Source organism: Stegostoma tigrinum, chromosome 26, assembly GCF_030684315.1.
Source record: "Stegostoma tigrinum isolate sSteTig4 chromosome 26, sSteTig4.hap1, whole genome shotgun sequence".
NCBI classification, from domain to species: domain Eukaryota; kingdom Metazoa; phylum Chordata; class Chondrichthyes; order Orectolobiformes; family Stegostomatidae; genus Stegostoma; species Stegostoma tigrinum.
In genome coordinates, this window is record NC_081379.1 from 5,317,052 (window position 1) to 5,343,194 (window position 26,143).

Consider the following 26,143-nt stretch of genomic DNA (forward strand, 5'->3'; position numbering starts at 1 on the left):
ATCCCATTCCTCCTGAATGAGCCTACCATGGGGAACCTTATCAAATGCCTTGCTGAAGTCCATATACACCACATTCCACAGCTCGACCCTCATCAACTTTTCTAGTCACATCCTCAAAAAACTCGATAAGGTTTGTAAGGCATGACCTACCCCTCACAAAGCCGTGTTGACTGTATTTGATCAAGCCATGCTCTTCCAGATTTGTAGTGAATTATATCCCATGTACATATTTTGTCGAGTTTCAATATCTGGCAGATTTCACAATTGAAACAGGCCTGACTTTAGATTTACTTACACAATTCTCCACCAGTTTTGTAAATGAACTTGTATTCATCCAGTCACGCCAATCTCTTGGTGGCTGCGGCAATGGCCCCAAAGCATCATGGAAGTTCCGGATGCTCCAGGCGCATTGTTGGGTTGGGGAGGCTCCTCCACTTTCACCTTTTCTAATCAACGGTGGCTTCTCTCCTTCCGAAACCAGGAGATCCGGCGCGAGCCAATCACATGTGGGAGATGAACGCATTGGGCTTCTCTTGGGGACCTGTGGAAGAGAATCAGAGAGAGTCCAAGATAAATTCCAACATGCAAAAAAAAAGACAGTACTCTCTTGTGCAGCTACGTTTATTGCTGAACTTGCTGTTTCCAACAACAATTTGCATCAAGATTGCACTTGCATTAAATGTGGTAAAACATTCAAAGTATCTTAGAACTTTGACATCGGGCCTCATTTAGAGCTCTTTGCCCAGATTTTAGCAGTCAGCTGTGAAATGAGGCAGATCTTCAACTTTCTGGAAATGCAATGATTTTCCACATTATTTGGGATTCCCATGTCAAGCTGCAGTAATATCAAACTGTCCAAGCAATCAATTGTAATAAAGAGTTCCCATAGGTAATCAACCAGGAAGTGAAAGCTGTAATATACAAATTATTTTTGAAAGATCGGGACGAAGATGTACGATTATGATGGAAGTTAAATGTAAATAAACTCTTACTTTTTAAAAAAAAATTCCAGTAACTGATTTAGTAGAAATTTAGCAATATTCACAATTACTAGACTTTTTTCAGGATCAGACAGGCTGTTCAGCAGTGGCTTATATTCAGAACACTTAAAAATCTAACTATCTGTTTGTGCAAGGTGTAACATTTTATGGGGCTTCCAACAGAAATGAGAGCAAAAAAAGGGGACGATGGTGAGATGGAAAAGTTTAAAACGAAATGTTGATGCAAATTCCACCCCCCCAAAACACAGTGGATAGAGGGGTGCCTGGAACATGCTGCCAGGGCAGGTGATAGAAGAAGATACATTAGCAATGTTTGAGGCATTTAGAGACAGACACTAACAGGCATGGAATAGAGGGATACAGACCATATGTAGAATGACATCATGGTCAGCACAGACATGATGGCTGAAGGGCCTGCTCCTGGGCCGTACTGTTCTATGCACCCATGTTCTTACCGAATCTTTTGATTTTGCCAATTGCTGGTTTTGGGAGAGGGCCACAGAATCACCAGTAACAGAGCACCGAGTGACTGGTATATTCCAAAATTATTTTGTTAGAAAAAAGGCAGAGAGGTTCGGGAGGGAATTAAAGTGTTTAGGACCTTAGCCGATGAACTCTCAGCCACTGATGGTGGTAATGATTAAAATCAGGAACTACAGGATCACAAGAGATTTTGAATCTTTAGAAGTATGGGCCATTACAGAGACGGAAATTTAACCAGAGCCAACACACGGATTTTATTTTCTTAAAACACAGCAAGCGATTACAATTAGGAATTCAGCTCCTCAGAAAATACTGGATCCACATTCAGCTGTGGCTTTCAAAAAAGAACTGGATAAGTGCCACCCAAAAACATTGCCATAGGTAATCAGCAGAGTAGGAGAACAAACAAAATGACTCCTACAGACAGCAAGTGCAGGCCTGATGAACCAAATGGGCTCCTTATGCACTGCAATCATTGTGTTCTTCTTCCACAACACTACCAATCCTTTTTAGAAAGGTCTTCACACTCATCTCAGGATGTCTCTGGAGCAGCGGACATTGCCCAGCTCAGCAGAGGTCCACCAGTATTATCCCATCCCTGGGAATCAGGATAGGGATTCAGGCTGGCAGCTATGTCCCATGGAGTCAGAGTTTATGGGTTCAGCGTTATTGCTCAGAGAAGTTACTATAGGAGTTGGAATGTCACAATGAGGTTGTACAGGATTGGATGAGGCCTCGACTAAGTGTACTGTGTGCAGTTCTGGTTGCCCTGTTATAGTAAGGACATTGGTTAGGCCATTTTTGGAAAAGTGCATTCCCTGCTGTAGAGAAGATGTTGTTAAACTTGAAAGGGCTTAGAAAAGATTTACAAGGATGTTGCCAGGTTTGGAGGGTTTGAACTATAGGGAGAAGCTGAATAGGCTGGGGCTATTTTTCCTGGAGCGTCAGAGGCTGAGGAGTGACCTTATTGAGGTTTATAAAATCATGAGGGATATGGGTGCGGTGAATAGTCAAGGTCTTTTCCCGGGGTAGAGGTGTCCAAAACTAGAGGGCATAGGTTTCAAGTGGGAGGGGAAAGATTTAAAAGGGACCTAAGTGGGAACATTTTTGTTTACACACAGAGTGGTGCGGGTATAGAATGGGCTGCCAGAGGAAGTGGTGGAGATGGGTACAATTACAGCATTTAAAAAGGCATCTGCATGGGTATAATGGAGCATAGTGGCAGCCAGTGGCCAGTCCACGTGGAGGTGTCCTGCACACGCTAGTCTGCTGTGGAGAGCTCCTGGAGAGAGACTGTGATGTTTGTGTTTTTTTTTCACTTTGCTTCTTGTTTTTGTGACCTATGGTTATACTGTATATAACTGTTCTGTAATTTTTTTTTCTTTGTTTCCCTAAACTGTAACTAAGGATTGTACTTAGGTACCCTGTACCTAACAAGGTGTCATTGTTATACTGTAACTAATTTGTAACTGTCGAAGTTGTACTTGGGTATCTTTGCACCTAAAATGGTACTGTAAGTGGCAACCTATAAACCTTTCACTGTTCTCATTTAAGTATGTGACACTGAAGCTAATTCAATTCAATTCTGTTCAATATTCAATTGAGATAGTTTACACAAGATTTAACAGGATATGGCTGAGAATGGAGGGTTTAAATGATAAAAATAGGCTGGACAGGGTGGGACTTTTTCCACTGGAGTGTATGAGGTTGAGAGGTGACCTTACAGAGATTTAAACATAAATAGCAAGGGTCTTTTCCCTGTGGTGGGGGAGCTCAAAACAAGGGGGCATGTTTTTAAGGTGAGAGGAGAAAGTTTTTAATAGGACATGAGGGGCAACCGTTTTACACAGAGTGGTTAGTGCGTGTAATGAACTACCAGAGGCAGTGATGGATGTGGGTACAGTCAAAACATTTAAAAAGACGTTTGGAAAGGTACATGAATAGGAAAGGTTTAGAAGGATATGGACCAGGAGCAAGCAAATGGGACCAGTTTAGTTTTGGATACCTGGTCAGCATGGACTTATTGGACTGAAGGGTCTCAGTTTCCATGCTGTATGACTCTATGACTGTATAAAACCCACTCCAGTGACTTCCAGGCTGACATTACAATAATTAGGATGTGCAAAGTGCATTTTTGTTTTAGTTCAGATATTAAACCAAGGTTCTACAAGTTCTTTTAAGGCAATTTCGGGTAAATTGGAAGAGCAGGTCAGTACCCTTCTAATTCATACTTCACTGTTTCTCAAGGGCTTTGGGATCAAAATATCTACTCACCAAGGACTGCAGCAGGTTTAAAAGGTAGGTCACCACCACCTTCCTCAGGGCAGTTAGAGATGGGCAATAAATGCTGGCTCAACCAATGATGCCCACACACCATGAATTAATATTTTATAAAAGACATTGACCTTCTATCTCAGAGGGTGCAGGTTACAATGGAATTTCAAACTCAGCTAGTTTCAAAAGGGAGACCATCACGATTTTGTTTGGAAACCAAGAATCCTTTGCAGCTCACCAAATCAGCTGGAGAAAGATTGCAAACAGACAGTGCTGCTTTAAGCAGCCCCTATTACTGCTGTTTAGATTATATGAGGCTGAGTCATTCTTTCCTATTAGTCAGATTTCCTCTTGAAAGTTTGTTCTGAATTTCAGCTCTAAAAAGGTAATTGTCCAGATTGTGTGTTTCTGGCTAACCTGGGTGAAATCAAGCTGCCTTGACATTCCGTTAGCCTGCTCAAAGGGGAAAGTTCATTGAAAGGGATTTTCTGGTTGGAAAGATCGCTGACTCCTGAGCTGATTGATTGGAGAAGGAAGGGTGTAAATACATTTAGAAATATTTGGAAATGAGACTAAGCATCTGAAAAAAATAAAATTTGGAAATAAACCCAAACAACATGCAGCATGGGACAGAATGGTAGCCCAGTGGTTAGCACTGCTGCCCCAGAGACACAGGTTCAATTCCAACCTCAGGCGACAGTGTGGAGTTTGTACATTCTCCCTGTGTCTGTGTGGCTTTCCTCCCACTGTCCAAAGATGGGTGGGTTGGCCATGGGAAATTGCCCATGATGTACAGGTTAGGTGGATTAGCCATGGGAAATGCAGGGTTATAGGGTATAGGTTATAGGAAGTGGGGGTGGTATGATGCTCTTCAGAGGGTCGATGTGGACTCAATGGGATGAATGGCCTGCTCCGATACTGTAGGGACTTAATGAAGTGTATAACAGTATCTAATATATAATTAATAGATGTAGATGATTGTATGGGGCTCTATTTCAAAGGCCACAAAAAATCGTGAATTAATTATTAAATCCTGTATTTTTCTTCATAATGCTTCTTTTTAAAAAAATTTAAAACCCAAGATCTGAAACTTGGGCCCAGGATATTACAGGGCAGCAGTGACCCTATCCATGAGCTAGAAAGTCAGGGGCAATCCTCCTGCAGCCATGTTTGGGAGCCTCAGTCAGATTGAAAATCTGGCAAATAACTGCCTGGATGTCAGACTCCCATCTCTTTAGGATTCTCTAATCAATCTGTTCTGGGATGTTACTAATCTTGTTTTCCTCTTTTATGGTACTCGTTAAAACCCAGCTCGTGACCAAGTTGACGATCATCTTACTTTAATTTCTCCCTAAGTGTCAAATTTTGTGCAATAACCTGCCTGTGAAGTGAGTTGGAATGTTTTGCTATGTTAAAAGCTTTATATAAATGCATGTTTTTGTTAGTGTAATCACTGTAATGTGACATTTGGGCAGGAAATCCTGATCCCAAACAGAAACTCTCTGTTAATCTTTGTTTTCCTTCCAGAAAATGAGATAATCTCATCAGTTTATTCGTCTAGACATTATTACAAACCAAAACATTCACCAGCTGTCATGCCAACATCAGAACCTTGTACTTTTGTATCAACTAGAGCTGGCACTGTTTAGGGCAAAGACCTACATTTGCTCTGACTGTAACAAATGTTCTTTAAAAAAAAACAGACTATCTAATTCTACATTATTTTAAAGAAATCTAGGTTCCATTATTTAGTGTCTTTATATTTTAAAGTACAACAAAACTATTTAAAAAATCAGGAATATCTGTCATTGAGGAGGCATACAGTTTTCTGTTAAATTTCACAGAACCTTGGAATTACTATGGTGCAGCCAGAGACCAAAAACTCCATTGTGCCTGCCCTGACTCTCTGAGCATTGACTGAATTTAGGTAAAGGTTGAAAATCCATGGTGTTGTGAACCATGTTGGCAAAATGAGGAAAGGATGTTCAAAATGGGTGTGCCCCTGAAACAGTGATCGTGGATTAACAACCCAGTGTAGACTGGGAGTTTGAGCCCCACCCCAGGATTTGAACACAAATCATGATGTAAAGACCAGGCCCTATCTGCTCTCTCCCAGGGGAGCAGTTTTTAAATCCTCCATCCTTAGACTTGGCCCGATTCTGGACTGATTCTTCTACTTTAATTTGATTTGTCCTTTACTCCATTCTCAAGAAATATTATAACATGGTTTAAATTTTCATATTGAACCTTTCACAATCAATTTTGGAAAAATGAATGAAATTTTGAAAGGCAGTACTAGGAATTTGGTGATGAATGCAGACTCAGTGGGAGCATTTGAAAAGGGAATCAAATCAATCCTGAAGGGTTAAAATTGAATGGGATCTGACAAAAATTCATGGGCAACTGGAAATAACCGGATTGCTCTTTAGTTGAGCTGGAATAGACTCAATAGGCAACTCTGCACTGTCCTGCTATTCTACAAAATACTCGAGAAGGGTCAAGAACTCAAGGATCTAGACATGAAAGAGCTGTTATTATTATTTAAGGGATGGACGTTTGCCCTCCTTAGGTGGTCTGTGTTGATACATGACTATGCTCCCTGATGTGGCATCCTCCACATCGGGTAGACCAAGCAGAGACTCAGAGACCACTCTGTGGAGCATCTATGCTCAGTTTGTGACAAGTGACAACACCTCCCAGTTGTGAACCGCTTTGACTGCCCCTCCCACTTCCTGGACAACATGTCCACCCTGGGCCTCCTCCAGTGTCCCAACAATGCCACCCGAAAACTGGAGGAACAACAACTCATTCCGCCTTGGAAACCTACAACCCAATGGTCTCAATGTGGACTTTACCAGCTTCAAAATTTCCCCAGCCCTGACCTCATTCCAAGACCAGTGCCCCCCTACATCCCCGCCTCCTTGACTTGTCTGACTTCTCTCCCATCTATCTGCTTCACCATCCACCTTCCATCACGGCCCCCTCCTCTCTATTTATTCCAGAGCCCCCTTCCCTCCCTCATTTCTGAAGAGTCTAGACCCGAAACGTCAGCTTTCCTGCTCCTCTGATGCTGCCTGGCCTGCTGTGTTCCTCCAGCTTCACACCTTGTTATCTCTGACTCCAGCATTGGCAGTTCCTACTATCTATGGTTCCAATCTGGTTTGGTTGATTCTTTAAATGTCCAAGCAAGTCACTCATTCATAACATCATCATCTTAAGACTAATTTGTCAGCTTTACCATAGACTCCCACACCCCAAGACTGAATTTAAATAATAGATGAGAGATGATAAATAAATACTGACCCAGAAAGCACCACATTTGGGTTTGAAAAACCTTCATAGACTTTAGGAAGAAAAGGCAACTGGGAGGTTTGTGTTGAGGGTGGTGATGATGAAGCTAATCTGTTCTGAAGTTAGTATTCTAGTGATTAATTAAAAGTGAGGAATTTCAGTACTGCAAGGACATTGTGTAATTGGCACATTTTCAGTCCAGGAGGAACAAGTTAAAGAACCTGAGAACCAACAAACTGCAGCAACTCACCAAGGCTCCTTTAATAGCCACTTCTAAACCTGTAACCTCTACCATCGAGAAGGATAAGAGCAGCTGAAATGTGGGAACAGCACCTGCAAGATTGTTTCCAAACCACACACCATTCCAACCTGGCGTTAATGTCTCTGTTCATCAGCGTTATAGAGTCGGACTCATACAGCACCGAAACAGACCCTTCAGCTCAACTCATCTGCACCAACCAGACATCCCAATCTGACCTGGTTCCATAAGACTCTCTGATAACAATACTGTGGGGGGGGGGGGGCCTGTACCCATAAGACATAGGAGCAGAAATTAGGCCATTCAGCCCATCAAGTCTTCTCTGCCATTCAATCATGGCTGACAAGTTCCTTATCCCCATTCTCCCGCTTTCTCCCCATAACTCTTGATAATCAAGGACCTATCTATCTCCGTCTTAAATGTACTCAATGACCTGGCCTCCACAGCCTTCTGTGGCAGTGAAATCCATAGATTCACCACGCTCTGGTTGAAGAGGTTTCTCCTTATCTCTGTTCTAAAAGGTCTTCCCTTTACTCTGAGGCTGTGCCCTCAGGTCCTGGACTCTCCTACCACTGGAAGCATCTTCCCAACGTCCACTTTGTCCAGGCCATTCAGCATCCTGTAAGTTTCAATTAGATCCCCCCCTTATCCTTCTAAACTCCAATGAATATAGTCCCAGAGCCCTCAAATGTTCCTCATATGTTAAGCTTTCCATTCCTGGGACTATTCTCATGACCCTCCTCTGAACCCGCTCCAGGGTCAGTACATCCTTTCTGAGGTATGGGGCCAAAAACTGCACACAATACTCCACAAGTGGCCTGACCAGAGCCTTATAAGTCCTCAGTAGTACATCCCTGCTTTTATATTCATGTCCTCTCAAAATAAAAGTCAACATTGTACTTGCCATCCTGACTACTGACTCATCCTGCAAGTTTACCTTGAGAGAATCCTGGACTAGAACTCCTAAGTATCTTTGCACTTCAGACTTCTGAATTTTCTCCTCATTTAGAAAATAGTCCATGCTTTTGTTCTTTTTACCAAAGTGCATGATCGCATACTTTCCCACATTGTACTCCATCTGCCACTTCTTTGCTCATTCTCCAAACGTGTCCAAATCCTTCTGCAGCCTCCCCACCTCCTCAATACTACCTGTCCCTCCATCCATCTTTGTGTCATCTGCAAACTTAGCCAGAAAGCCCACAGTTCCTTCATCTAGATCATTAACATACAAAGTGAAAAGTTGAGATCCCAACACTGACCCTTGTGGAACACTACTTGTCATCAGCTGCCATCCTGAGAAAGACCCTTTTATCCCCACTCTCTGCTTTCTGCCAGACAGCCAATCTTGTATCCATGCTAGCACCTTGCCTCTAACACCATGGACCCTTAATCTTATTAAGCAGCCTCCTGTGCGGCAACTTGTCAAAGGCCTTCTTGAAGTCCAGGTTGATAACACCCATTGGCCCTCCTTGGTCTACCCTGCTCGTTACTTCCTCAAACAATTCCAGCAGATTTGTCAGGCATGACCTACCCTTGATGAAACCTTGCTGACTTTGCACTATTTTACCATACACTTCCAAGTATTCAGAAATCTCATCCTTTACAATGAACTCCAAAATCCTATCCACGACTGAGATTAGGCTGATCTGCCTGTAATTTTCTGGCTTTTGCCTTACTCCCTTTTTAAACTGGGGTGTCACATGAGCAATTTTCCAGTCCTCTGGGACCTTGTCTGGCTCTAGTGATTCCTGAAGATCACCACTAACGCTTCCACTATCCCTTCAGCTATCTCCTTTAGAACTGTTGGGTGTAGTCCATCTGGTCCAGGCGATTTATCCACCTTCACGCCAATCAGTTTTACTAGCACCTTTTCCTTGGTGATGGCCACCATAATCTCTGTGCCCACAACTGTTTTGAATTTTAGGGAAAGTACTCATGTCTTCCACCATGAAGACTGATGCAAAGTAATTATTCAGTTCCTCAGCCAGGTCCTTGTTCCCCACCACTATCTCTCAACCGTCATTTTACAGTGGTCCAATGTCCACTTTTGCCTCTCTTTTGTCCTTTATATATCTAAAGAAACTCTTACAGTCTTCATTTATATTACTGGCTAGCTTATCCTCATATTTAATCTTCTCTCTCCTTGTTTCATTTTTTTTGTTGCCCTCTGCTGGTCTTTGTAAGCTTCCCAGTCCTCTGGTTTCCCACTGCCTTTCACCACATTAATATGCTTTCCTTTTTGCTTTTAAGCTATCCCCGACTTCCTTAGTCAGTCATGGTTGCCTCATCCTCCCTGTAACATGCTTCTTTTTCCTGGGGATGAATTTTTGCTGCATCTCCTGAATTACTCCCAGAAACTCCAAAGTCTGCAGTGGTTCAAGACCACCACCATCTTCCAAAGGGGCAAATAGGTACAGGAACTGCTGGCCATACCAATGATGGTCAACATCCCCAAAACATAGATAAAACCATACCCCAAGAAGAGTGGTTCACAAACATGGAGAGTGTTAAGTTCAATAATTCACAAGTTGACGATTCAACTTCTATCCTCCATCCAACACCTCTAAAGTACCTTTGTTTTAAAGCTGGAGAAATGTAAATTGCCCAGGCTGAGACCAGTTGAAATCACAAAGATCTCATCACTCCCAGTCTCTGTCACTGCTGACTCACTGGAGGCCATTTCCACATCAGTGCGGTTTGAATTACCTGCAACAAGTCAGATCGGGAATTAAAGAGAACCCTAACAAGCCAGAATCACTTCATTAACATACAGCATTTCTACTAGAGCTGAGCTTTAAAACAATTCTTTAAACTCTTAAAATAAATTGAAGTTCAGTTTGGTATTATTTAAGAAGACAGGTCTGTGCATCTCAGTCTGCGGTTTCAAATTTAATAATAAGCAAACAATTACAAATCATTAGTTTCACAGAAGCCAGTTCCACATTTCTTCTCAAAAGTTTAGCATTTCCATTAGAAATATTATTTATTCCTGAATTCACAGTCAGATAAACTTGAATTCCTTCTGTACACATGGAAATTTCTGACTGTTGGGAATGTCAGTTTTCCCAAGTGTGACGAGGAGTTAAACAAACATGGAGAATGCCTCCTGCATTCAATGAGAAAAAGAATATTTTATGTAAGTGGTGGTAACATTAATTTGGACTCATGGTTCAGCTGCCACTCTTGAGAAAAGGACCTCCCTTGCTTTCCCTTGGACCCTAACCAGATCTCCAGTACTTTTTGAAAAAAATCTCCACACATACTAACCCATTCCCCCGAGACTGATGCTGTGATTGTTGTTTTCATTTTCTAACGAGACCTCCTGGTTTGTCCTGTTGGCCACAAGCTGCATTTCTCCGATATCAACTGCAGAATTCTGGATCCCATTCTATAAAAATGAAAAAAAAACTATAACTCGGATTTGGATCAACATTCCTCTGCAGCTCTGGAATCCTAATATAGAAGGGCGCTGATACAATGCAGTAGCCCAACTCTCTTTAGACAGCACCTTCTAAATCCATGACCACTACAGTCTAGCAGGACAAGGGCAGCAGATACATGGGAACACTAACACCTGCAAAGTTCCCCTCGGAGCTGCACAGCATCCGGACTTGGAAATGTTGCCATTGCTTCAGTATCTCTGGGTCAAAAAATCATGGAATTCCCTCCCTAAGGCATTGGGCATCTACCTTAGCACATGGACTGCTGTGGTTCAAACAGGCAACTGACCACCACCTCCACAAGGGCAACTAGGGGCAGGCAGAAAATGCTGAATTAGCCAACACAGCCATGAATTGAGAATATGTACAAGAAACATAGCAAGGCCTGTTTTAGTGATTCAACAGAGTTTCAGTAGAAAGTCAATGGTTTCTTTGTTCTTGCCATTTCAGAATGGACCAGTTCCCAAAACAGAGGGTGACACGCTCCCTTTTTGAACGGATTACAACCATTGTTCACAAATAGAGACACTGGGTCTAACAGTCAAAAACTGGACTAGGAAACCATTTGGGACTGGCAGGTCAGACACACATTTCCAGATTTGCCGATGCTTTTAACTGGACCTTTTTCAACTGGGATCTTAATCATCTGACCCTCTGGTCAGGCAGAAAAGAAAAAGACTTGTTTTTTTTTAAAACAGAGATATCCCAAAAGCATACAACTAAAGAAGCACTGTTAAGTGTTGTCTCTGTTGCAATTTAGGAAAATAGGGCAACTATTTACACAAAGCAAGCCCCCACAAATAGCAATGTGATCATGGGTTTTGAGATTTTGATTGAGGGATAAATGTTGGCTAGGACAGTGAGGGTGCCTCTGTTGTTCTCTTTCAATGTAGTGCCATAGAATTGTTCACACCTCCCTGGCTGCCTGAGGGGGCAGACAGACCGTTGGTCTATCATCACATCCAAAACTGCAGCACCTCCTCAGTACTGCAGTGTCACCCTGAAATGTCTGATCCGGGATTTGAACCCATGACCTTGCTATTCCATCCAATGAGTCAGGGTGGAGACTGAGGGAATAGACGAAGTGGTTGGGGCCTGTGAGGAAATGGGCAGCGACAACAATGACTGCAGTCCTCCAGAGTTATTGATGAAGGAAAAAAAAGGAGAGGGAGAGAGAGAGAGAGAGATGAGGGGCAGGTGAGTGAGAAAAAGAGAGAGAGAGAGGGAGAAGAAAACAGCAGGGGAGTGGTCATTTCTCTCTCCTCTGTATAAAGGTAATGGAGATCCAGATTGAGGCCTTGAAATTAAAATCAGAATCTCCTAGAAATGATAGCAGGAAATCTAGAGAGAAAAATAAACTTGCCATGAAAGATAATGTTGGTATTTGATTGTTGACTTATTCAAATATTAGCCACAAAAATACTGGTGCTGGAAAAAAATAGCCATTGACTGGGGATGGGAGATATGCTGATGAGATCTCTAAAGAACATGTCCAAGCCCCCCAGCAGTAAGACCAGCTCCATGTCCAGTGGAGATGTTTGCAAAGTTTTGGTGATTGTGGTGGTGGTATCTTGGAGCAAGAGGTACAAGGTCAAAGTGTCAAATTATTTTTTAAAAAGTAGACAGCGAAAGGATTATTCTACTGTACATTTTCCAAAGTTTGCCCCTCCAGACCATTAAATTCTTGAGAATTCAGGTTATCCGTTCTGTACAGGTGCAGCAAGCTTTTCCGAAGTTCTCATCAGTAGCTGGTGTTGAATAACAAACAGCTTCAGACTTTATTCAATAAACGTGGTGCTACAAAAGCACAGCAGGTCAGACAGCATCCAGGGAGCAGGGAAGTCAACGTTTCAGGCCAAAACCCTTCATCAAGACAAAGGGTTTAAGTCCAAAACCCTGACTTACCTGCTCCTCGGATGCTGTTTGACCTGCTGTGCTTTTCCAGCCCCACATTTATTGACTCTAGCTTTCAGCATCTGCAGTCTCCAAGCCAGACTATACTGATTATTGGTGAAATGCTCAGTGTCAGCCTAAACACAGAAAATAATCCTGGTACTAGGACCTATTGCTAATGTGCCGAGCAGCATGGTCTGTATCCCCTCTTCTTCCCTAACTTTGCACATCACACTGCCAGGATACTGGAGGCTCTGCTGCTTTTGCCAATTTTCTTCTGCACCAATCATTTACACCTCTTCCAGGTTCATCCTCTGTGTCGTACTTATCAAATTTCCACCTCCTTTTGTACAAATGCAAAAGCAGCAAAGAGTCGAATTCTGAACTCCGAGCCGGAAGCACTGGAAATGCTCAGGCAGCATCTGTGTGGAGATGGAAACAGTTAATGCTTCACGCGAGACCTTTCTTTAGAATCCTTCTCCTTTTGCTTTGGATGTTCATGTGCTTTTAAATCTTGCTGCCCCGCCTCCTCTACCCCAACATCACAGAACTTCGTTTTCATTCTTTTCTCCATGCCCCCTCTCCCGGCCTCTGCAACTTTCTCAATCAAATCTGCCTCCGTCTTATTACCAGGTGCGTTCCAGAGGGCAGGTGATGGCCTAGTGGTATTATCGATAGACTATTAATCCAGAGCCCCAGGTAATATTCTGGGGACTTGAATTCAAATCCTGCCATGACACTTGGCAGAATTTAAATTCAGTAATAATCTGGAATTAAGAGTTTAATGATGACCACTAATCCATTGCCAATTATCAGGTGAAAAAAACCCATCTGGCTCACTAATGCCCTTTAGGGAAGGAAACTGCCATCCTTACCTGGTCTGGCTAACATGTGACTCCAGACCCACAGCAATGTGGTTGACTCTGAACTGCTTCTGGGCAATAAATGCTGGTCCAGCCAGTGATGCCCACATCCCGTGAATAAAGAAAGAAAAAGACCCAAACTACAAATGTGAGAAACTAACATTTTTGCTCACATCACATTTGCTTCTTCTGCAAGTTACTTTAAAATCTGTGCGGTCTTCTACGTGATCCTTTTCTAAGTGGGAACAGTTCCTCCTGGTTTATTCTGTCCCATTAGACTTGCAAACCTTTTAAAAAATCATCGTTTTAGCTTTCTCTTCTGCAAGGAAAATGCATCCAACTTTTCCAAAGTATCTTCATAACAGAAGTTTTACTTCTCTGGAACCACCAAACTGCTTCTGCAATAATTCTAAGTTCTTTACTCAAAGAGTGGTAAGGGCATGGAACGCCCTGCCTGCCAATGTAGTTAACTCAGCCACTTCAGGGGCATTTAAACAGTCCTTGGATAAGCATATGGATGATGACGGGATAGTGTAGGGGGATGGGGTCACATTAGTTCACAGGTCGGCGCAACATCGAGGGCCGAAGGGCCTGTTCTGCGCTGTATTGTTCTATCTGTAACCCCAATGTGTTCACATCCTTCCTGACATGTAGTACCCAGAACTACGCTTAATACTCCAGCTGAAGACTAAAAGGTTCAGTATAGCTTCCTTGCTCTTATGCTCGATATCTACATTAATAAAGCCTCCATCTTCATGGTGCTAATTGCCCAGTTCAGCATTTCCAGTCCATTCTGGACAGCTATCAAATGTCCACTGTCTGGTCCAGCATCCATGACATTTTGCTTTAGAATCATAGAATAAAACACCATCTCAAGGCTGCCATTGTCAGGCTCTGGTTGTCGATTGCTGATGGCTTGTGACTGTGGTAGTTCACTGCCAACAATCCTTCTAAATTGAATGTAAGGGTCTGTCTAATTTTCGGTCAAAGAGGATAAACCACTGAAGAGTGTTACTAGACGTACTTGTCTTACAAAAAAAAATGTAATTTATGGCATTATAGCAATAGAAAAAACAAACATTAACTAGTTATGCATAATTATGGTGGCACAGTGGTTAGTGCGAGGGACCCGGGTTCAATTCCAGCCTTGGGGCAACTGTCGGGGTGGAGTTTGCACATTCTCCCCGTGTCTGCGTGGGTCTGCTCCAGTCTCTTCCCACAGTCCAGAGATGTGCAGGTTAGGTGGATTGGCCATGCTAAATTGCCCGTAGTGTTCAGGGAGGTGTAGATTGCGTGGGTCCAGGTGGGATGTTCCAAGGTTTGGTTTGGACTTGTTGGGCCGAAGGGCCCGGTTCCACACCGTAGGGATTCTATGATAATTATAATCAGCAGCAGCACTGGAAGACATGTGTATTCATCAGAACCCAGTGCAAGAATACCCAACTCTCCATCTAAAGACTGTTCTATCACCAGATTGGTTGGAGCAACTTCAACAGTAATTCTTCCCAAATGATGACCTCATGCCACACCCATCCAGCACATCGAGTCTGCACCATCATTTTCGTAAAACATTCCATTGATTACACTCCCAAATCTTTACCCCACACCAAGCAATATTTTCTCCTAAGTATTTATCCAATTCCTTTCTGAAGGCTACAATTAAATCTGCATCCACCACCATATTATCACACACCATATTCCAAATCCTAAACAACAGTCTCCCCCTCATATCATTGATTGAGCAGAAATAGGCAAACATTAATTTCTTTTTTAAAAACAGACTATTTATAAAATCAGACCAACATCTTAAATTACATTTACCTCATGCCTCCTTGAGCAATGGGAATGACCTCCTTTACAATGAGCCTTTTTCCTGAATAAAAAATATAACACTTTGGTTTAGACTTGTATCTGAAATCTCAGATCTTTGAAAAAAGAACAGAATTATGAATTATATTTGCAACTTAGAACCTGCCAAAGAGCTTCACACCATCAAGGTTGGGGGCATATTGCCAAATATATTTCCTCAGCCACAGCAGCTCCCCCCACATTAAAGAAAAGCACAGGTTCTTGCAATGGCCACGTGTCATCATCACTATGACAACCATACGCTCAAGAAGACTCTGTCCAGTTTACCAAGTCCTTCATTCAAAAAACTGGTAAGCGAACAAATGACAGACGCATCGAAAACCTGGAGTTCTTTCAGGAAACTTTGGCTTTCGCCAAACAAACAGATGGCCGCCCAACACCGCCCCCGGAGCAGCACACTTTTTCCAATGTGCCTGTTATGGTTACAAACTGTTATTAGAGCACGTGGTAATGGTGCCAACTGGTTAAAACTGTTCAGAACCCAGGATTAGAAATGGAGAAAGTTTAAAGTACAGGTGGAGTCAATTTGGTTCATTCTGTCTGTTGATTTTCTTTTTCATAAGCCCATAATAATGGAGGAACACAGTACAAAGTCTGGGAGATGCTGCTAGCCTAACAGTGACCATGCAGGCAGTGTTGATTATCTTAAACACCCATCTGGTTGACTAGTGATCTTTAGGGAAAGAAATTTTTTTTAAAAGAATTCCTACAATGTGGAAACAGGCCCTTCAGCCCACACTGACCCATCCCCCTATAGCCCACCTAATGTACACATGCCTGAACACTATGGGCAATTTAGCATGGCCAATCCACCGAACCTGCACATCTTTGGGCTGTGGGAGGAAACCGGTGCACATGGAAGAAACCCACGCAAACACAGGGATGTGCAAATGCCACACAGTCACCAGAGGCTGGAATTGAACCCCAGGTCCCAGGTGTTGTGACGCATCAGTGCTAACCACTGAGCCACCGTGCCACCCAACAGTGTGTCAGAAGTGAGAAATCTGCTGTTCTTACCTGGTCCGGACTACAGAGACCAACAGTAGTGTGGTTGACTGTTAACTGCCCCATGGACAAAAAGGAATGGGCAAAAATACTGGGCTGGCCCAGTGACATTCATAGCCCAAGGCAATATTTTCAAAAAAAAAATGCAGTTAAGTCCCAGTTATGAGTGGAGGGTGTTAGGACCCAGCTTTGATCATAGAACACGCAACATCACGGCGAATCAGAGTTCCCAGGGCTGCAGACCCTTCCACAGAGAATCTGCAAGTTTACCTGGCCAGTGGTAAGGCAGCTTAGTGCCCATATAGCGGGGGGGCAGGCAGCGATGGGGAAGCAGATTTTAGAAATGCTACCGAGGGTTTAGGCTCTGTGCATGGATAAATCTCACTGATTCTATCCTCTCTGATCAGCTCAAGGATGACCTGTTCACTCCCACCTTTACTCTGCCTCAAGCACACTTATTGAAACATACTAATTTCTTAGTGAATTTGACAGGGTAGATGCAGTAAAGTTGCCTCCCCTAGTGAGAAAATCTAGGACCAGAAGGCATCATCTCAATGCGGGACTGCACATTTAAGACAGCACTGAGGAGGAATTAGGGCTGTTGAGGCTAGGTCATTAAAATATATTCAAGGCTGAAATCGACTGATTTTTAATTGGTAAGGGAATTGAGGGTTATGGGAATAAGGCAGTTTGGTCAAGATGAGGATGATCAGATCAATCATGAACTCATCCAGTGGTGGACCAAATTTGATGGGCCAAATGGTTTACTTCTGCTCCTATGTCTTATGGCTTTCTGAACGGCAGAACAGGCTCACAACAACAGAACTGCCTCACATTATTGGCCTACTTTTCTCTGTGCAAATGGTGCACTGGACATTGCTCAGGCTGCTGGGGAGTTTGCTTGGGTGACAACGGTGAACTGTAGTCCGGCAGACTGTCCCATCACTGAACAGAGCCCTGTGGCACACCCATAGATTGGGAATATAGGAAAACCTCTTTGGGGAATAGTAGTTGCGTGAACTATCTGCCCATCAACCCACAGCCATTTGTGGCCAGTTTTCCATACATTCCCAAAAGTGTTGAATTTTTCTGGAAATCAGTGATTTCATTTCATCTCCTTCTAATTCTTTGCCCAACTGGTTCTTATTGGTAGGAGAGTGGACCGAGAGCATGTGGTGGCGTTTTGGATCATGGAGCTTGCAGGTCTGACCTTGGCCTTATCCAACATTTGTCCATTTGCATTTAACAAGGTGTAGAGCTGGATGAACACAGCAGGTGAAGCAGCATCAGAGGAGCAGGAAAGCTGAAGTTTCAGGCCTAGGCCCTTCTTCGGAAATAAATCTATTCTGAAGAAGGGTCTACGCCAAAAACGTCAGCTTCTCGGCTCCTAAGATGCTGCTTGGCCTGCTGTGTTCATCCAGGTCTACACCTTGTTACGTCCGATTCTCCAGCATCTGCAGTTCCTTCTATCTCTGTCCACTTGCAGCTGGGTGGCATGTTCATCAATCAAAATCATGAACATTTTAACTGTCTCTTGCTAACTACTGCCTGACTCCGATTCACATGGGGATGGGCCAGAGATACCAATTGTTAGGTAAACTTCTCAGCAATCTGCCATTTATTTCTTGATGTGAAATTTGATGCAAAGTATTGCAAAGCAATTTGAACCAAAGTAGCATGCGAGAGGTCTCTCAGATTTTGTTCTTGGAAGTCTCTCTCATGGAACATAACAAATTGATTTGAGTCTTTTTTTAAAAAACTCACCGCAAGTGCTGCTGTTTTATTCCTTGATTAACACGATTAGCCCCCGTGGGGTCCTCCTACTCCATTATTATCCCAGCAACGAATAGTTCTAGTCAAGCAATGAAAGCTCTTGTGCCAAATTTAACCACTACCTTATTGGAGCACCTCTCCTTCACAATGGGACATTTCCTCAGACTAAACCAGAAAGCTGATCTCCACTCAAAGTGCTGTATTCATTCTACACCACAGTCTTGCCTTTAAACGGCAGCATTTACATTCTCAAAGTGCTTTTGAGCATGTTACACCAATTAATTACTTTGTTTGCTCTTTTTTAATCACTGATTTAGGAAACATGGCACCCAATGTGAACACTGCAAGCTCTTAAGCAATACAAGAATGATCAGATGACAATCAGCTTCAGTGATATTAGTTTGAGACACACACGCACACACACACGCACACGCACTAATGCATTTGGAGGTGGAGTTCCCATCCTAGACGGAAAACAACATTGACAGATAAGAGGGCTCACTCAGCCATCAAAATTATATTTCACCCAGAAATCTATTAAAACTTGGATCAAAGAGAGATTACAACTGTTGGGAAAGACCGAAATGCCCTCCATTTTATTTCTTCATCGGATGAAGGCATCACCAGCAAGGCCAACGCTTACTGCCCACCCTCTACAGCTTCATTCCCTGTAGCACACCCTCCGAGGTCCGTGTGCGGCACTGGTTTCTGGAACTGAAGGTCAATGCTAGGAACAACGTGGGCATGCCAAGCACGACCCTCTGAGCAGCTGCATGTTGCTCAATAACCCTCAAGGTGGTGGTAGTGAGGTGCCTTGTTGAACCTTGCAGTCCATGAGAAGTGAACAGTGCTGTTGGAGAGGGATTCTCAGGGATTTCCACCCAGTGACAGTGAGAGATTGGCAATGCAGCTCCAGGCTGGTAAGGCAGCCACAGACTTGGATGGGAGTCTTTCCTGTAAATAAGAGAAGGCTCAAAGCAGTTTTTTAAAGATTATGAAAGGGTCCAACTGGGTGTCATGCAGAACCCCCTTTAAAAGCACAGTCATATCAGGTACATAGGAAGATGGCTGTGGTTGTTGGAGGTCAATCAGCTCAGCTCCAGATATCTCTGCAGGAGTTCCTCCTCAGGGTAGTGTCCTAGGCCCAACCATCTTCAGCTGCTTCCTATTGCCCTTCTCTCCATCACAGAGTCAGAAGTGAGAATGTCCACCAATGATTGTACAATGTTCAACACCATTTGTTACTCCTCAGGTACCCCTCACTGAATACTTCACTATCAACATCATGGGGCTTACCAGCTGCATAAATACTATGTCTACGAGGAGTGGTCAGTAGCTAGGAATACTGCAGCCAATAACTCACCCCAATACAAGGCACAGGTCAGAAATGCGATGAAATACCTGCTTGGACGAGTGCTGTTCCAACAACACTTGAGACACATGTCACAATCCAGAACAAAGCAGCTACCAGATCACCAAAACTACCTTCAATATTCACTCCTTCCAACACCATTCAGGAGCAGCAGTGTATACTGTCCACAAGATACACTGCACAACTCATGCAGGCTCCTTCAACAGCACGTTCCAAACTCACCCAAATACAGTACTGTCAGATACACCATTTTTAGATGAGAAATTAAACTAGGTGTTCCCTCTCAGGAGAAGGCAAAATAATCCCATCACACTATTCTGTAGAGGAGCAGGGGTGTCTGCCCTAATCTCCTGGCTGTCATCCAGTCCTCCATCAGCATCATTAAGAGCAGACAGTCTGGTCATTATCTCATTGGACTGTTTGTCAGACCTATATTACAACAGCAATCAAAATTTAGAAGTATTTATTAGCTGAGAAAAGTGTTTTGGGGACACTGTAGGATTCTGAAGGAATTATCTAAGTCTCTCTTTCTTTCTCACATTTTAATTTAAAGAGGAAATGTGCAGGAAAAGTTCAACTAGTCATTCTAATTAGTGTCATTGTAATGAACCAGACAAAACCCCCTCAAAATATATTAAGAAAATAATATAGACCAACTTTTTTTTATTTCAAAAGGTAAATATAAGGTGCTGTGTTCCAGTTGCAATCCAAATGGTCAAATTGAACAAATTTAAACAAAACACACTTTATCATCTCTACATTACAGTTAAAATACAGAGAAAATAAAAATAAAATTGGTTTAACTCAACTCCATCAAAATGCTTAACAACATATTATATATATTAATGTCTACTAATTCATTGTTCCAATATAGTAACACCCCATAAACACAACCTTGGCAAAGGCAAATTCAGTAAAACAGATTGTCTCACAAGCAATTCTACCAGCAAGAGAACACCAGCTTTTATCTGTAAGAGAGAAAAAGAGATAGAATTTGCAGATCCAGCTTCAAGAACCCAGCAACAACAGAAAGCCAGAACTAAAAATCCTGGTTCTGTGGGAGTTTGATGCCACACATTCAGGCTGCTTCTGTTATTTCAACTTTTATATAAGGCTTCACAAGCTGTTTACTTTATTGGCTTTGAGCAGACCACTCAGACTTCTGTTTCAACCTTTCTTCATTTAGAAAAAAGGACAAATTATACCTCAAAGCCATAGTGCCATCATACCATATAGCACAAACCCAAAGTGCCATTCAGTCATTGTCTCAGTACTGGCTCTCTGACTCAATGCCATTCTTCTCTTTTCCCCAGAATCTTAAATGTTCTTTTCCATTGTGCATCATAATACTGACACTTCACTCACAGCCCACAACAATGTGATCTCCTAAGACAGGAGAAAAAAAAATAGAGAAAGTGATCAGATATGACGCCTGTGAGGAGTTCCCCCCATGTATAGACAGGAGGAGGAGGCAGCCTTGTGGCACAATGGATAGAGCCATTCTACCTCTGGTCCTGAAGTTCTGGGACATGCTGGCCATTGAAGTTGATGATTAGCCTGTAAAACATTTTTCTGATATGCCTGATGGCAGGCAGCCATCCTGCAGGAGGCAGCAGTATCCACTTTGCCCACACATTTGGACCAATCCAGTGGGAACCATTCAACTTTGGAAACAAGGGTAGGAAGTGAGACAAACTGACAGGACTGGTCCAGTTAGGGGGTGCTGCAGAACTTTTACCCAGCCCAAATTAAACAGCCAACTAGAATAAAGCTGGGCTCCACTTACTCACCGACTGGGACCATTCCAGGTGTTCGGAATTTGACTGGAGGGATGTCTGGAGGGAGCTGAGCAGTAAGATTCACAACTGATCAAATTGTTCCTCTGAATCGTGTGGGAGACAAGACTTCCCAAACCTACACAGGTGTTTACATTATTACCAACCGCATTTGAACTGACAGAAAGGGGAAAATGGTCCCACAAGGATTTGTGCTGAGGCCTTAATTATCTACTTTATCTATTAATACTTTTATATAAGACAATAGAGAGCTGTTCTAATGACACAATAATCAGTGGCACAGGAAATAGTTTACAGTGGAGCATAAAATTATAAAGAGACATGAAAAGATTAATTCAATGCACAAGACTGCAGTAGACACAGTAAAATAATGTCAGCTATTTTGGATCAGAAACAGAAACTAGAATCTCTTGCAAATGATGCAAAGCACGAGAAACAGAGATCCATGATTATTTAGGGGTGTATTTATTACATTTAGTTGTCATCAAGTACAAAAACAACAAGGTTAACTGAATTTTACATTTTATAATTAATGGACTTGAATGTAAAAGGTATGGAAGTTTTGCTGCTACTGTACAAAGACCTGGTTAGACTACCCTCTGGTACATGATGTACAGATCACCAGAAACCACAGCTTAAATATTTCAGTCATGGGAGGGTGCAATACAGAACGACCAGAATGTTACGAAGGCTTCAAGGATTAACTCATAGACAGAGATTACATAGATGGATTATCTCAAAACATAAAAGCTTTAGGGGAGCTTTGAGTTGAGATTTTAGGGGAATTATAAAGGAATCATTAGGACAGAGAAGAAAAACAAACAGAGAGAGAAAAAGAAAGAAAGAACGAAAGAAAGAAAGAAAGAACGAAAGAAAGAACGAAAGAAAGAACGAAAGAAAGAACGAAAGAAAGAACGAAAGAAAGAACGAAAGAAAGAACAAACAAAAGAAAGAACGAAAGAAAAAGAAAGATAAAAAAGAAAGAAGAAGAGAGAAGAAAGAAACAGCTGGGGAGAGGGCCAAAACAAAGAGGTTGTATCATCACTGGCGATCAACAGTGTTGATAACCAAAGATATTGAGGTACCTGGAGCTCTTAGGATGCAGTGGTAGAGTACCTACCTCTGGGCCAGAAGGGTTTGAGTCCCACCTGCACTAGAAGTGTGTCATAACATTTCTGAATGGGTCGTTCCAAAATATTTTATGAACAGTGTGCGACCAAGATGGAAATAATTGGTAGAAGAATTAGTAAAGATATTGAGTGGAATTTTGGGGAAACACTGCGTTGTAGGGGGTTTAAAATGTTTCAGCATGTTGAGAAAAACACTTGGGATGACAGCTTCCTCGGCCATGAATCACCAGTAGTGCTTGGACGTGTGTTTGAGCTTCAGTAAAGGGTTGGGGGGGGGGGGGGGTCTGTGTAATGCTGATGCTGTTTAAATGCCTCAAATTTCTCAAACTTGTCACTCAGTCACTGAGCTTCATGGCCCACCTTTCCATGTTGGTGAACAGACTGGAGCTGGTTCTTCTTGGCAACTGCCAACCTGCTCATGGAGGCAGCCAGATGACTGAGGCAGCGGGTCCTGCACCCTGTACACTACTGGTAGTGTGGTCTACCCTGGCAGTCCTCTGGAAGAAGTCAACCCTCTCTGTACCACCAGGACCTCCAGGGACCTGCCGGCAAGGTGGGGCACTGACTTCCCCTTGTGGTAGTGCTCAGTGCCACCCACAAGCCTGCCCATATTGAGTAACCCCCGTGACTGCCAACATCATGGGGACTGCACCCCTACCCTCTCCTTGGTTGAGTCCGTGCATGGACTCCTTCTGTATGATAAATCTTTTACATTTCAATGTTATAAGCTTATGATAATCAGCCATGATTTCACTGGATGGCTTCAGCAGCTGAATAGTCTCTTCCTGTTCCTAATCCACAGAGAAGAGACAAAAACAGATTACTGACACGGCAGGATATTTGCTTCCATTTTATGTTGAGACCATTTTAATCATAACATCTTAGGACTATGACTGACTAAATCAGAGCGAATAATTATTGTGCAATTTGTAGCTATTTTTAAAAGTCAGATGTAAACATTTAACAATTAACTGAAGTACAATCTTAACGCATTAATATTGCTTTCAGTGGGGAAGGCTCAGGAGACAGAAAAAAATGCAGGAATCTAAACGTCAGTCAAAGCAGTCACAAGTCAATGTTTGTGAGATTATTCCATCTGGAGTCAGTTAACCTTAACTGAAAGCCTAATTTTTCAGGATGTTGGTGGCAATTAATGACTAGAAGAGTTATATGATTTGAGTTCTAGGTCTAGACGCACTGCTCCTGGCAGGAAATTGCCTTGTGAACTGATCGGTACATCTGATGTGAAATTCTTGTGTTCAGGGTGGGCTAGGACCTGTTTTCAATATAGCACCCGGGCTAACTCCAAAACCACAAAGAAATAGCCAGCAGTGAAGCATCTGCAAGGGTCAGAATTTCTACACGGTATCTTTCAATCATCTGGGCCAGCCCAGTGCACAAAGAGCTCCCTCAGAAATCCGACCAATTGAGGTGCAGCTAATCGAACTCTGGCTGACAGGCAATTGGAAACTCGCTGTCCGCTCTCCTTGGTGGGAGGAATAAGGAAAATAGAATTCAATCCAGGCCCAACTCATTCCCTAGGTGATAGCAGAGGGGTCTGATGTAGGTTCCTGTTCTGACAGAAAGGCCTGAGAACACATATTGTACAGGGTTCCAGAGGGCATTTCCAAAGCTTGGAGATGGTGCTGTCTCTGGGAGAGCAGTAGTCAACAACACAAGGTGAGCCAGACATAGAGAAACTCCAATTAACAGAAAGAGTGTTTATGCTGGAGTTTTTTAAAAAATATTCATTAACGGGATGAGGGCACAGCTTGATAGGCCAATATTTATTGCCCCATCCCTAATTGCCCAGAGGGCAGTTCAGAGTCAACCACTTTGCTGTGGGTCTGGAGTCACATATCGGCCTGTACTGGGTGTTTAGAAGAATGAGAGGTGATCTTACTTCATCATACAAAATTCTTAAAAGGCTTTGCAGGTTAAATGCAGAAAAGTTATTTCCCCTTGTGGGACAGTCCAGAATCAGAGGGCATTATCTCAGAGTAAAGGGTTGTACATTTAAGACAGAAATGAGGAAGAATTTCTTCTCTCCAAGAATTGGGAATCTATGAAATTCTTTACCATAGAGGGTTATTGAGGCTGAGTCATTAAATATATTCAAGGCCCAGAAGATGAGATTTTTAAACCTGTAAGGTATCAAGGGTTTTAGGGAAAAGGCAGGAAAATGAGTTGAGGATTATCAGATTAGCTATGTCTTGTTGAATGGTGTGGCAGACTCAAAGGGCTGAATGGTCTATTTCTGTTCCTGTGGTGTTATGGATTCCCCTGTTGGATGACCTGTGGAACAGTCTCACTGAATGAAGATAGCCTGAAAACTAAAGTCAATTATTGTTCCACAGTGCACAGACTTGCCTCATCCTAAATGATTTCTTAATATACAACAGAAGAACCACAAGACCTTAAGTGCAGATACGAATGAAGAAAGCCGGTGGTCTGTTTTATTTTGAAACTTAATGGGTGTTGACGGTGTAAATTTATCAAAGCCATATTCAATTAAGATTGCTTCATTTAAGATTCCCAAGACAACCCAATTACCATCAACAATTAAAACTATATTACTTTAAGTTACTTTATCATAGATATGTCTTTATTCACATCCATACCAAGAAATTAACATAAAGGGCATTTAATGATGGTTAGTCAGAGTAAGCTTAAACAGTGGTGACTTTCCACACTGTTCATTTTATTGGGAAAATAAAACTGATCAAGGAACCCGTTGCAAAGGAGAAAGTGTGTTTGAATTAACCCATCCATGCCCTTTCAGGTAGATATAAGATGTCCACTTCACTTAGGAAAATAAATGTGAATTAATAAGCAAACCAATGTTTCCTAGTCATATACCATGGTTTGATCTGATCAAAACATTTTTCTATGTGCCTGTCACCCAGTATCTGATTGTTTTCAATGGCAGTCAAGTATTCTTATATTGTGATTTGATAGGAAACTCACAACTGTAGCACTAGTGATATCCCTGGATGATTGATTGTTACTTTTTAGATTCTCTCATAACACAACGCATTTTGCCTGGGCTACTTGGAAATTCTGTACAAATTCAATGTTGAGTATACTCATCCCACATTTCATTAATTTGATTAGTTAATCAACTGATTAATTTCAATTGTTCCCAATTAACTTCATCATGTTCCCATCAAACTTTCTTCCAGGCTGATGTACCTGTTGTAGCTTGTGGTCCTTTACATTGTCCCAAATTAGACAAAGAATGGTGTATGCTGGCTTTTTGTTGTTACAGAAGCTCAGCAGTTCTGGCAGCATGTGTGAAGAGAAAGCAAAAGTAATATTTCAAGTCCAGTGACCCTTCTTCAGAACTGCTTTTCCAGCATCTCTTTCTATAATGTCCTTGTATTTGTTGAAACATTTAACAGAATATCAGATAGGCTGTTGGTATTTAAATGGTTGGCATTTTGAACATCAACAGGATAATTTTATTAATCTCACTATATTGATTCCAATGATTACAGATTACAACTACCATAAACCGTTCTCAAGATGTTTGGCTGCCTCAGCAAAAGACTTATTCTCTCAGCCTGTCCTTTACTATTTTCATTTGATTAATGTTTTTGTCATTATATTTTCCGTATATTAAACCCTTCTAACTACAAGATCCTTTTTTGTTGGTTGTAAATCAATTGCACAATAACTGAGTTACAGCTTTTGC

General features: G+C 42.3%; 1 protein-coding gene across 2 annotated transcripts in view; it reads right to left on the minus strand.

Annotated features, from left to right (window-relative positions):
* si:dkey-112e17.1 (uncharacterized) overlaps window positions 1-26,143 on the minus strand; it is a 53,106-nt gene that overhangs the window by 5,943 nt on the left and 21,020 nt on the right. For both annotated transcript variants that reach the window (XM_048555756.2, XM_048555757.2), the window contains 4 exons: window positions 15,326-15,377; window positions 10,576-10,696; window positions 9,881-10,014; window positions 296-541 (listed from right to left, as the gene is read on the minus strand). In XM_048555756.2, coding sequence (XP_048411713.1) covers window positions 296-541; window positions 9,881-10,014; window positions 10,576-10,696; window positions 15,326-15,377 — 553 coding nt within the window. The remainder of the gene's footprint in view (window positions 1-295; window positions 542-9,880; window positions 10,015-10,575; window positions 10,697-15,325; window positions 15,378-26,143) is intronic.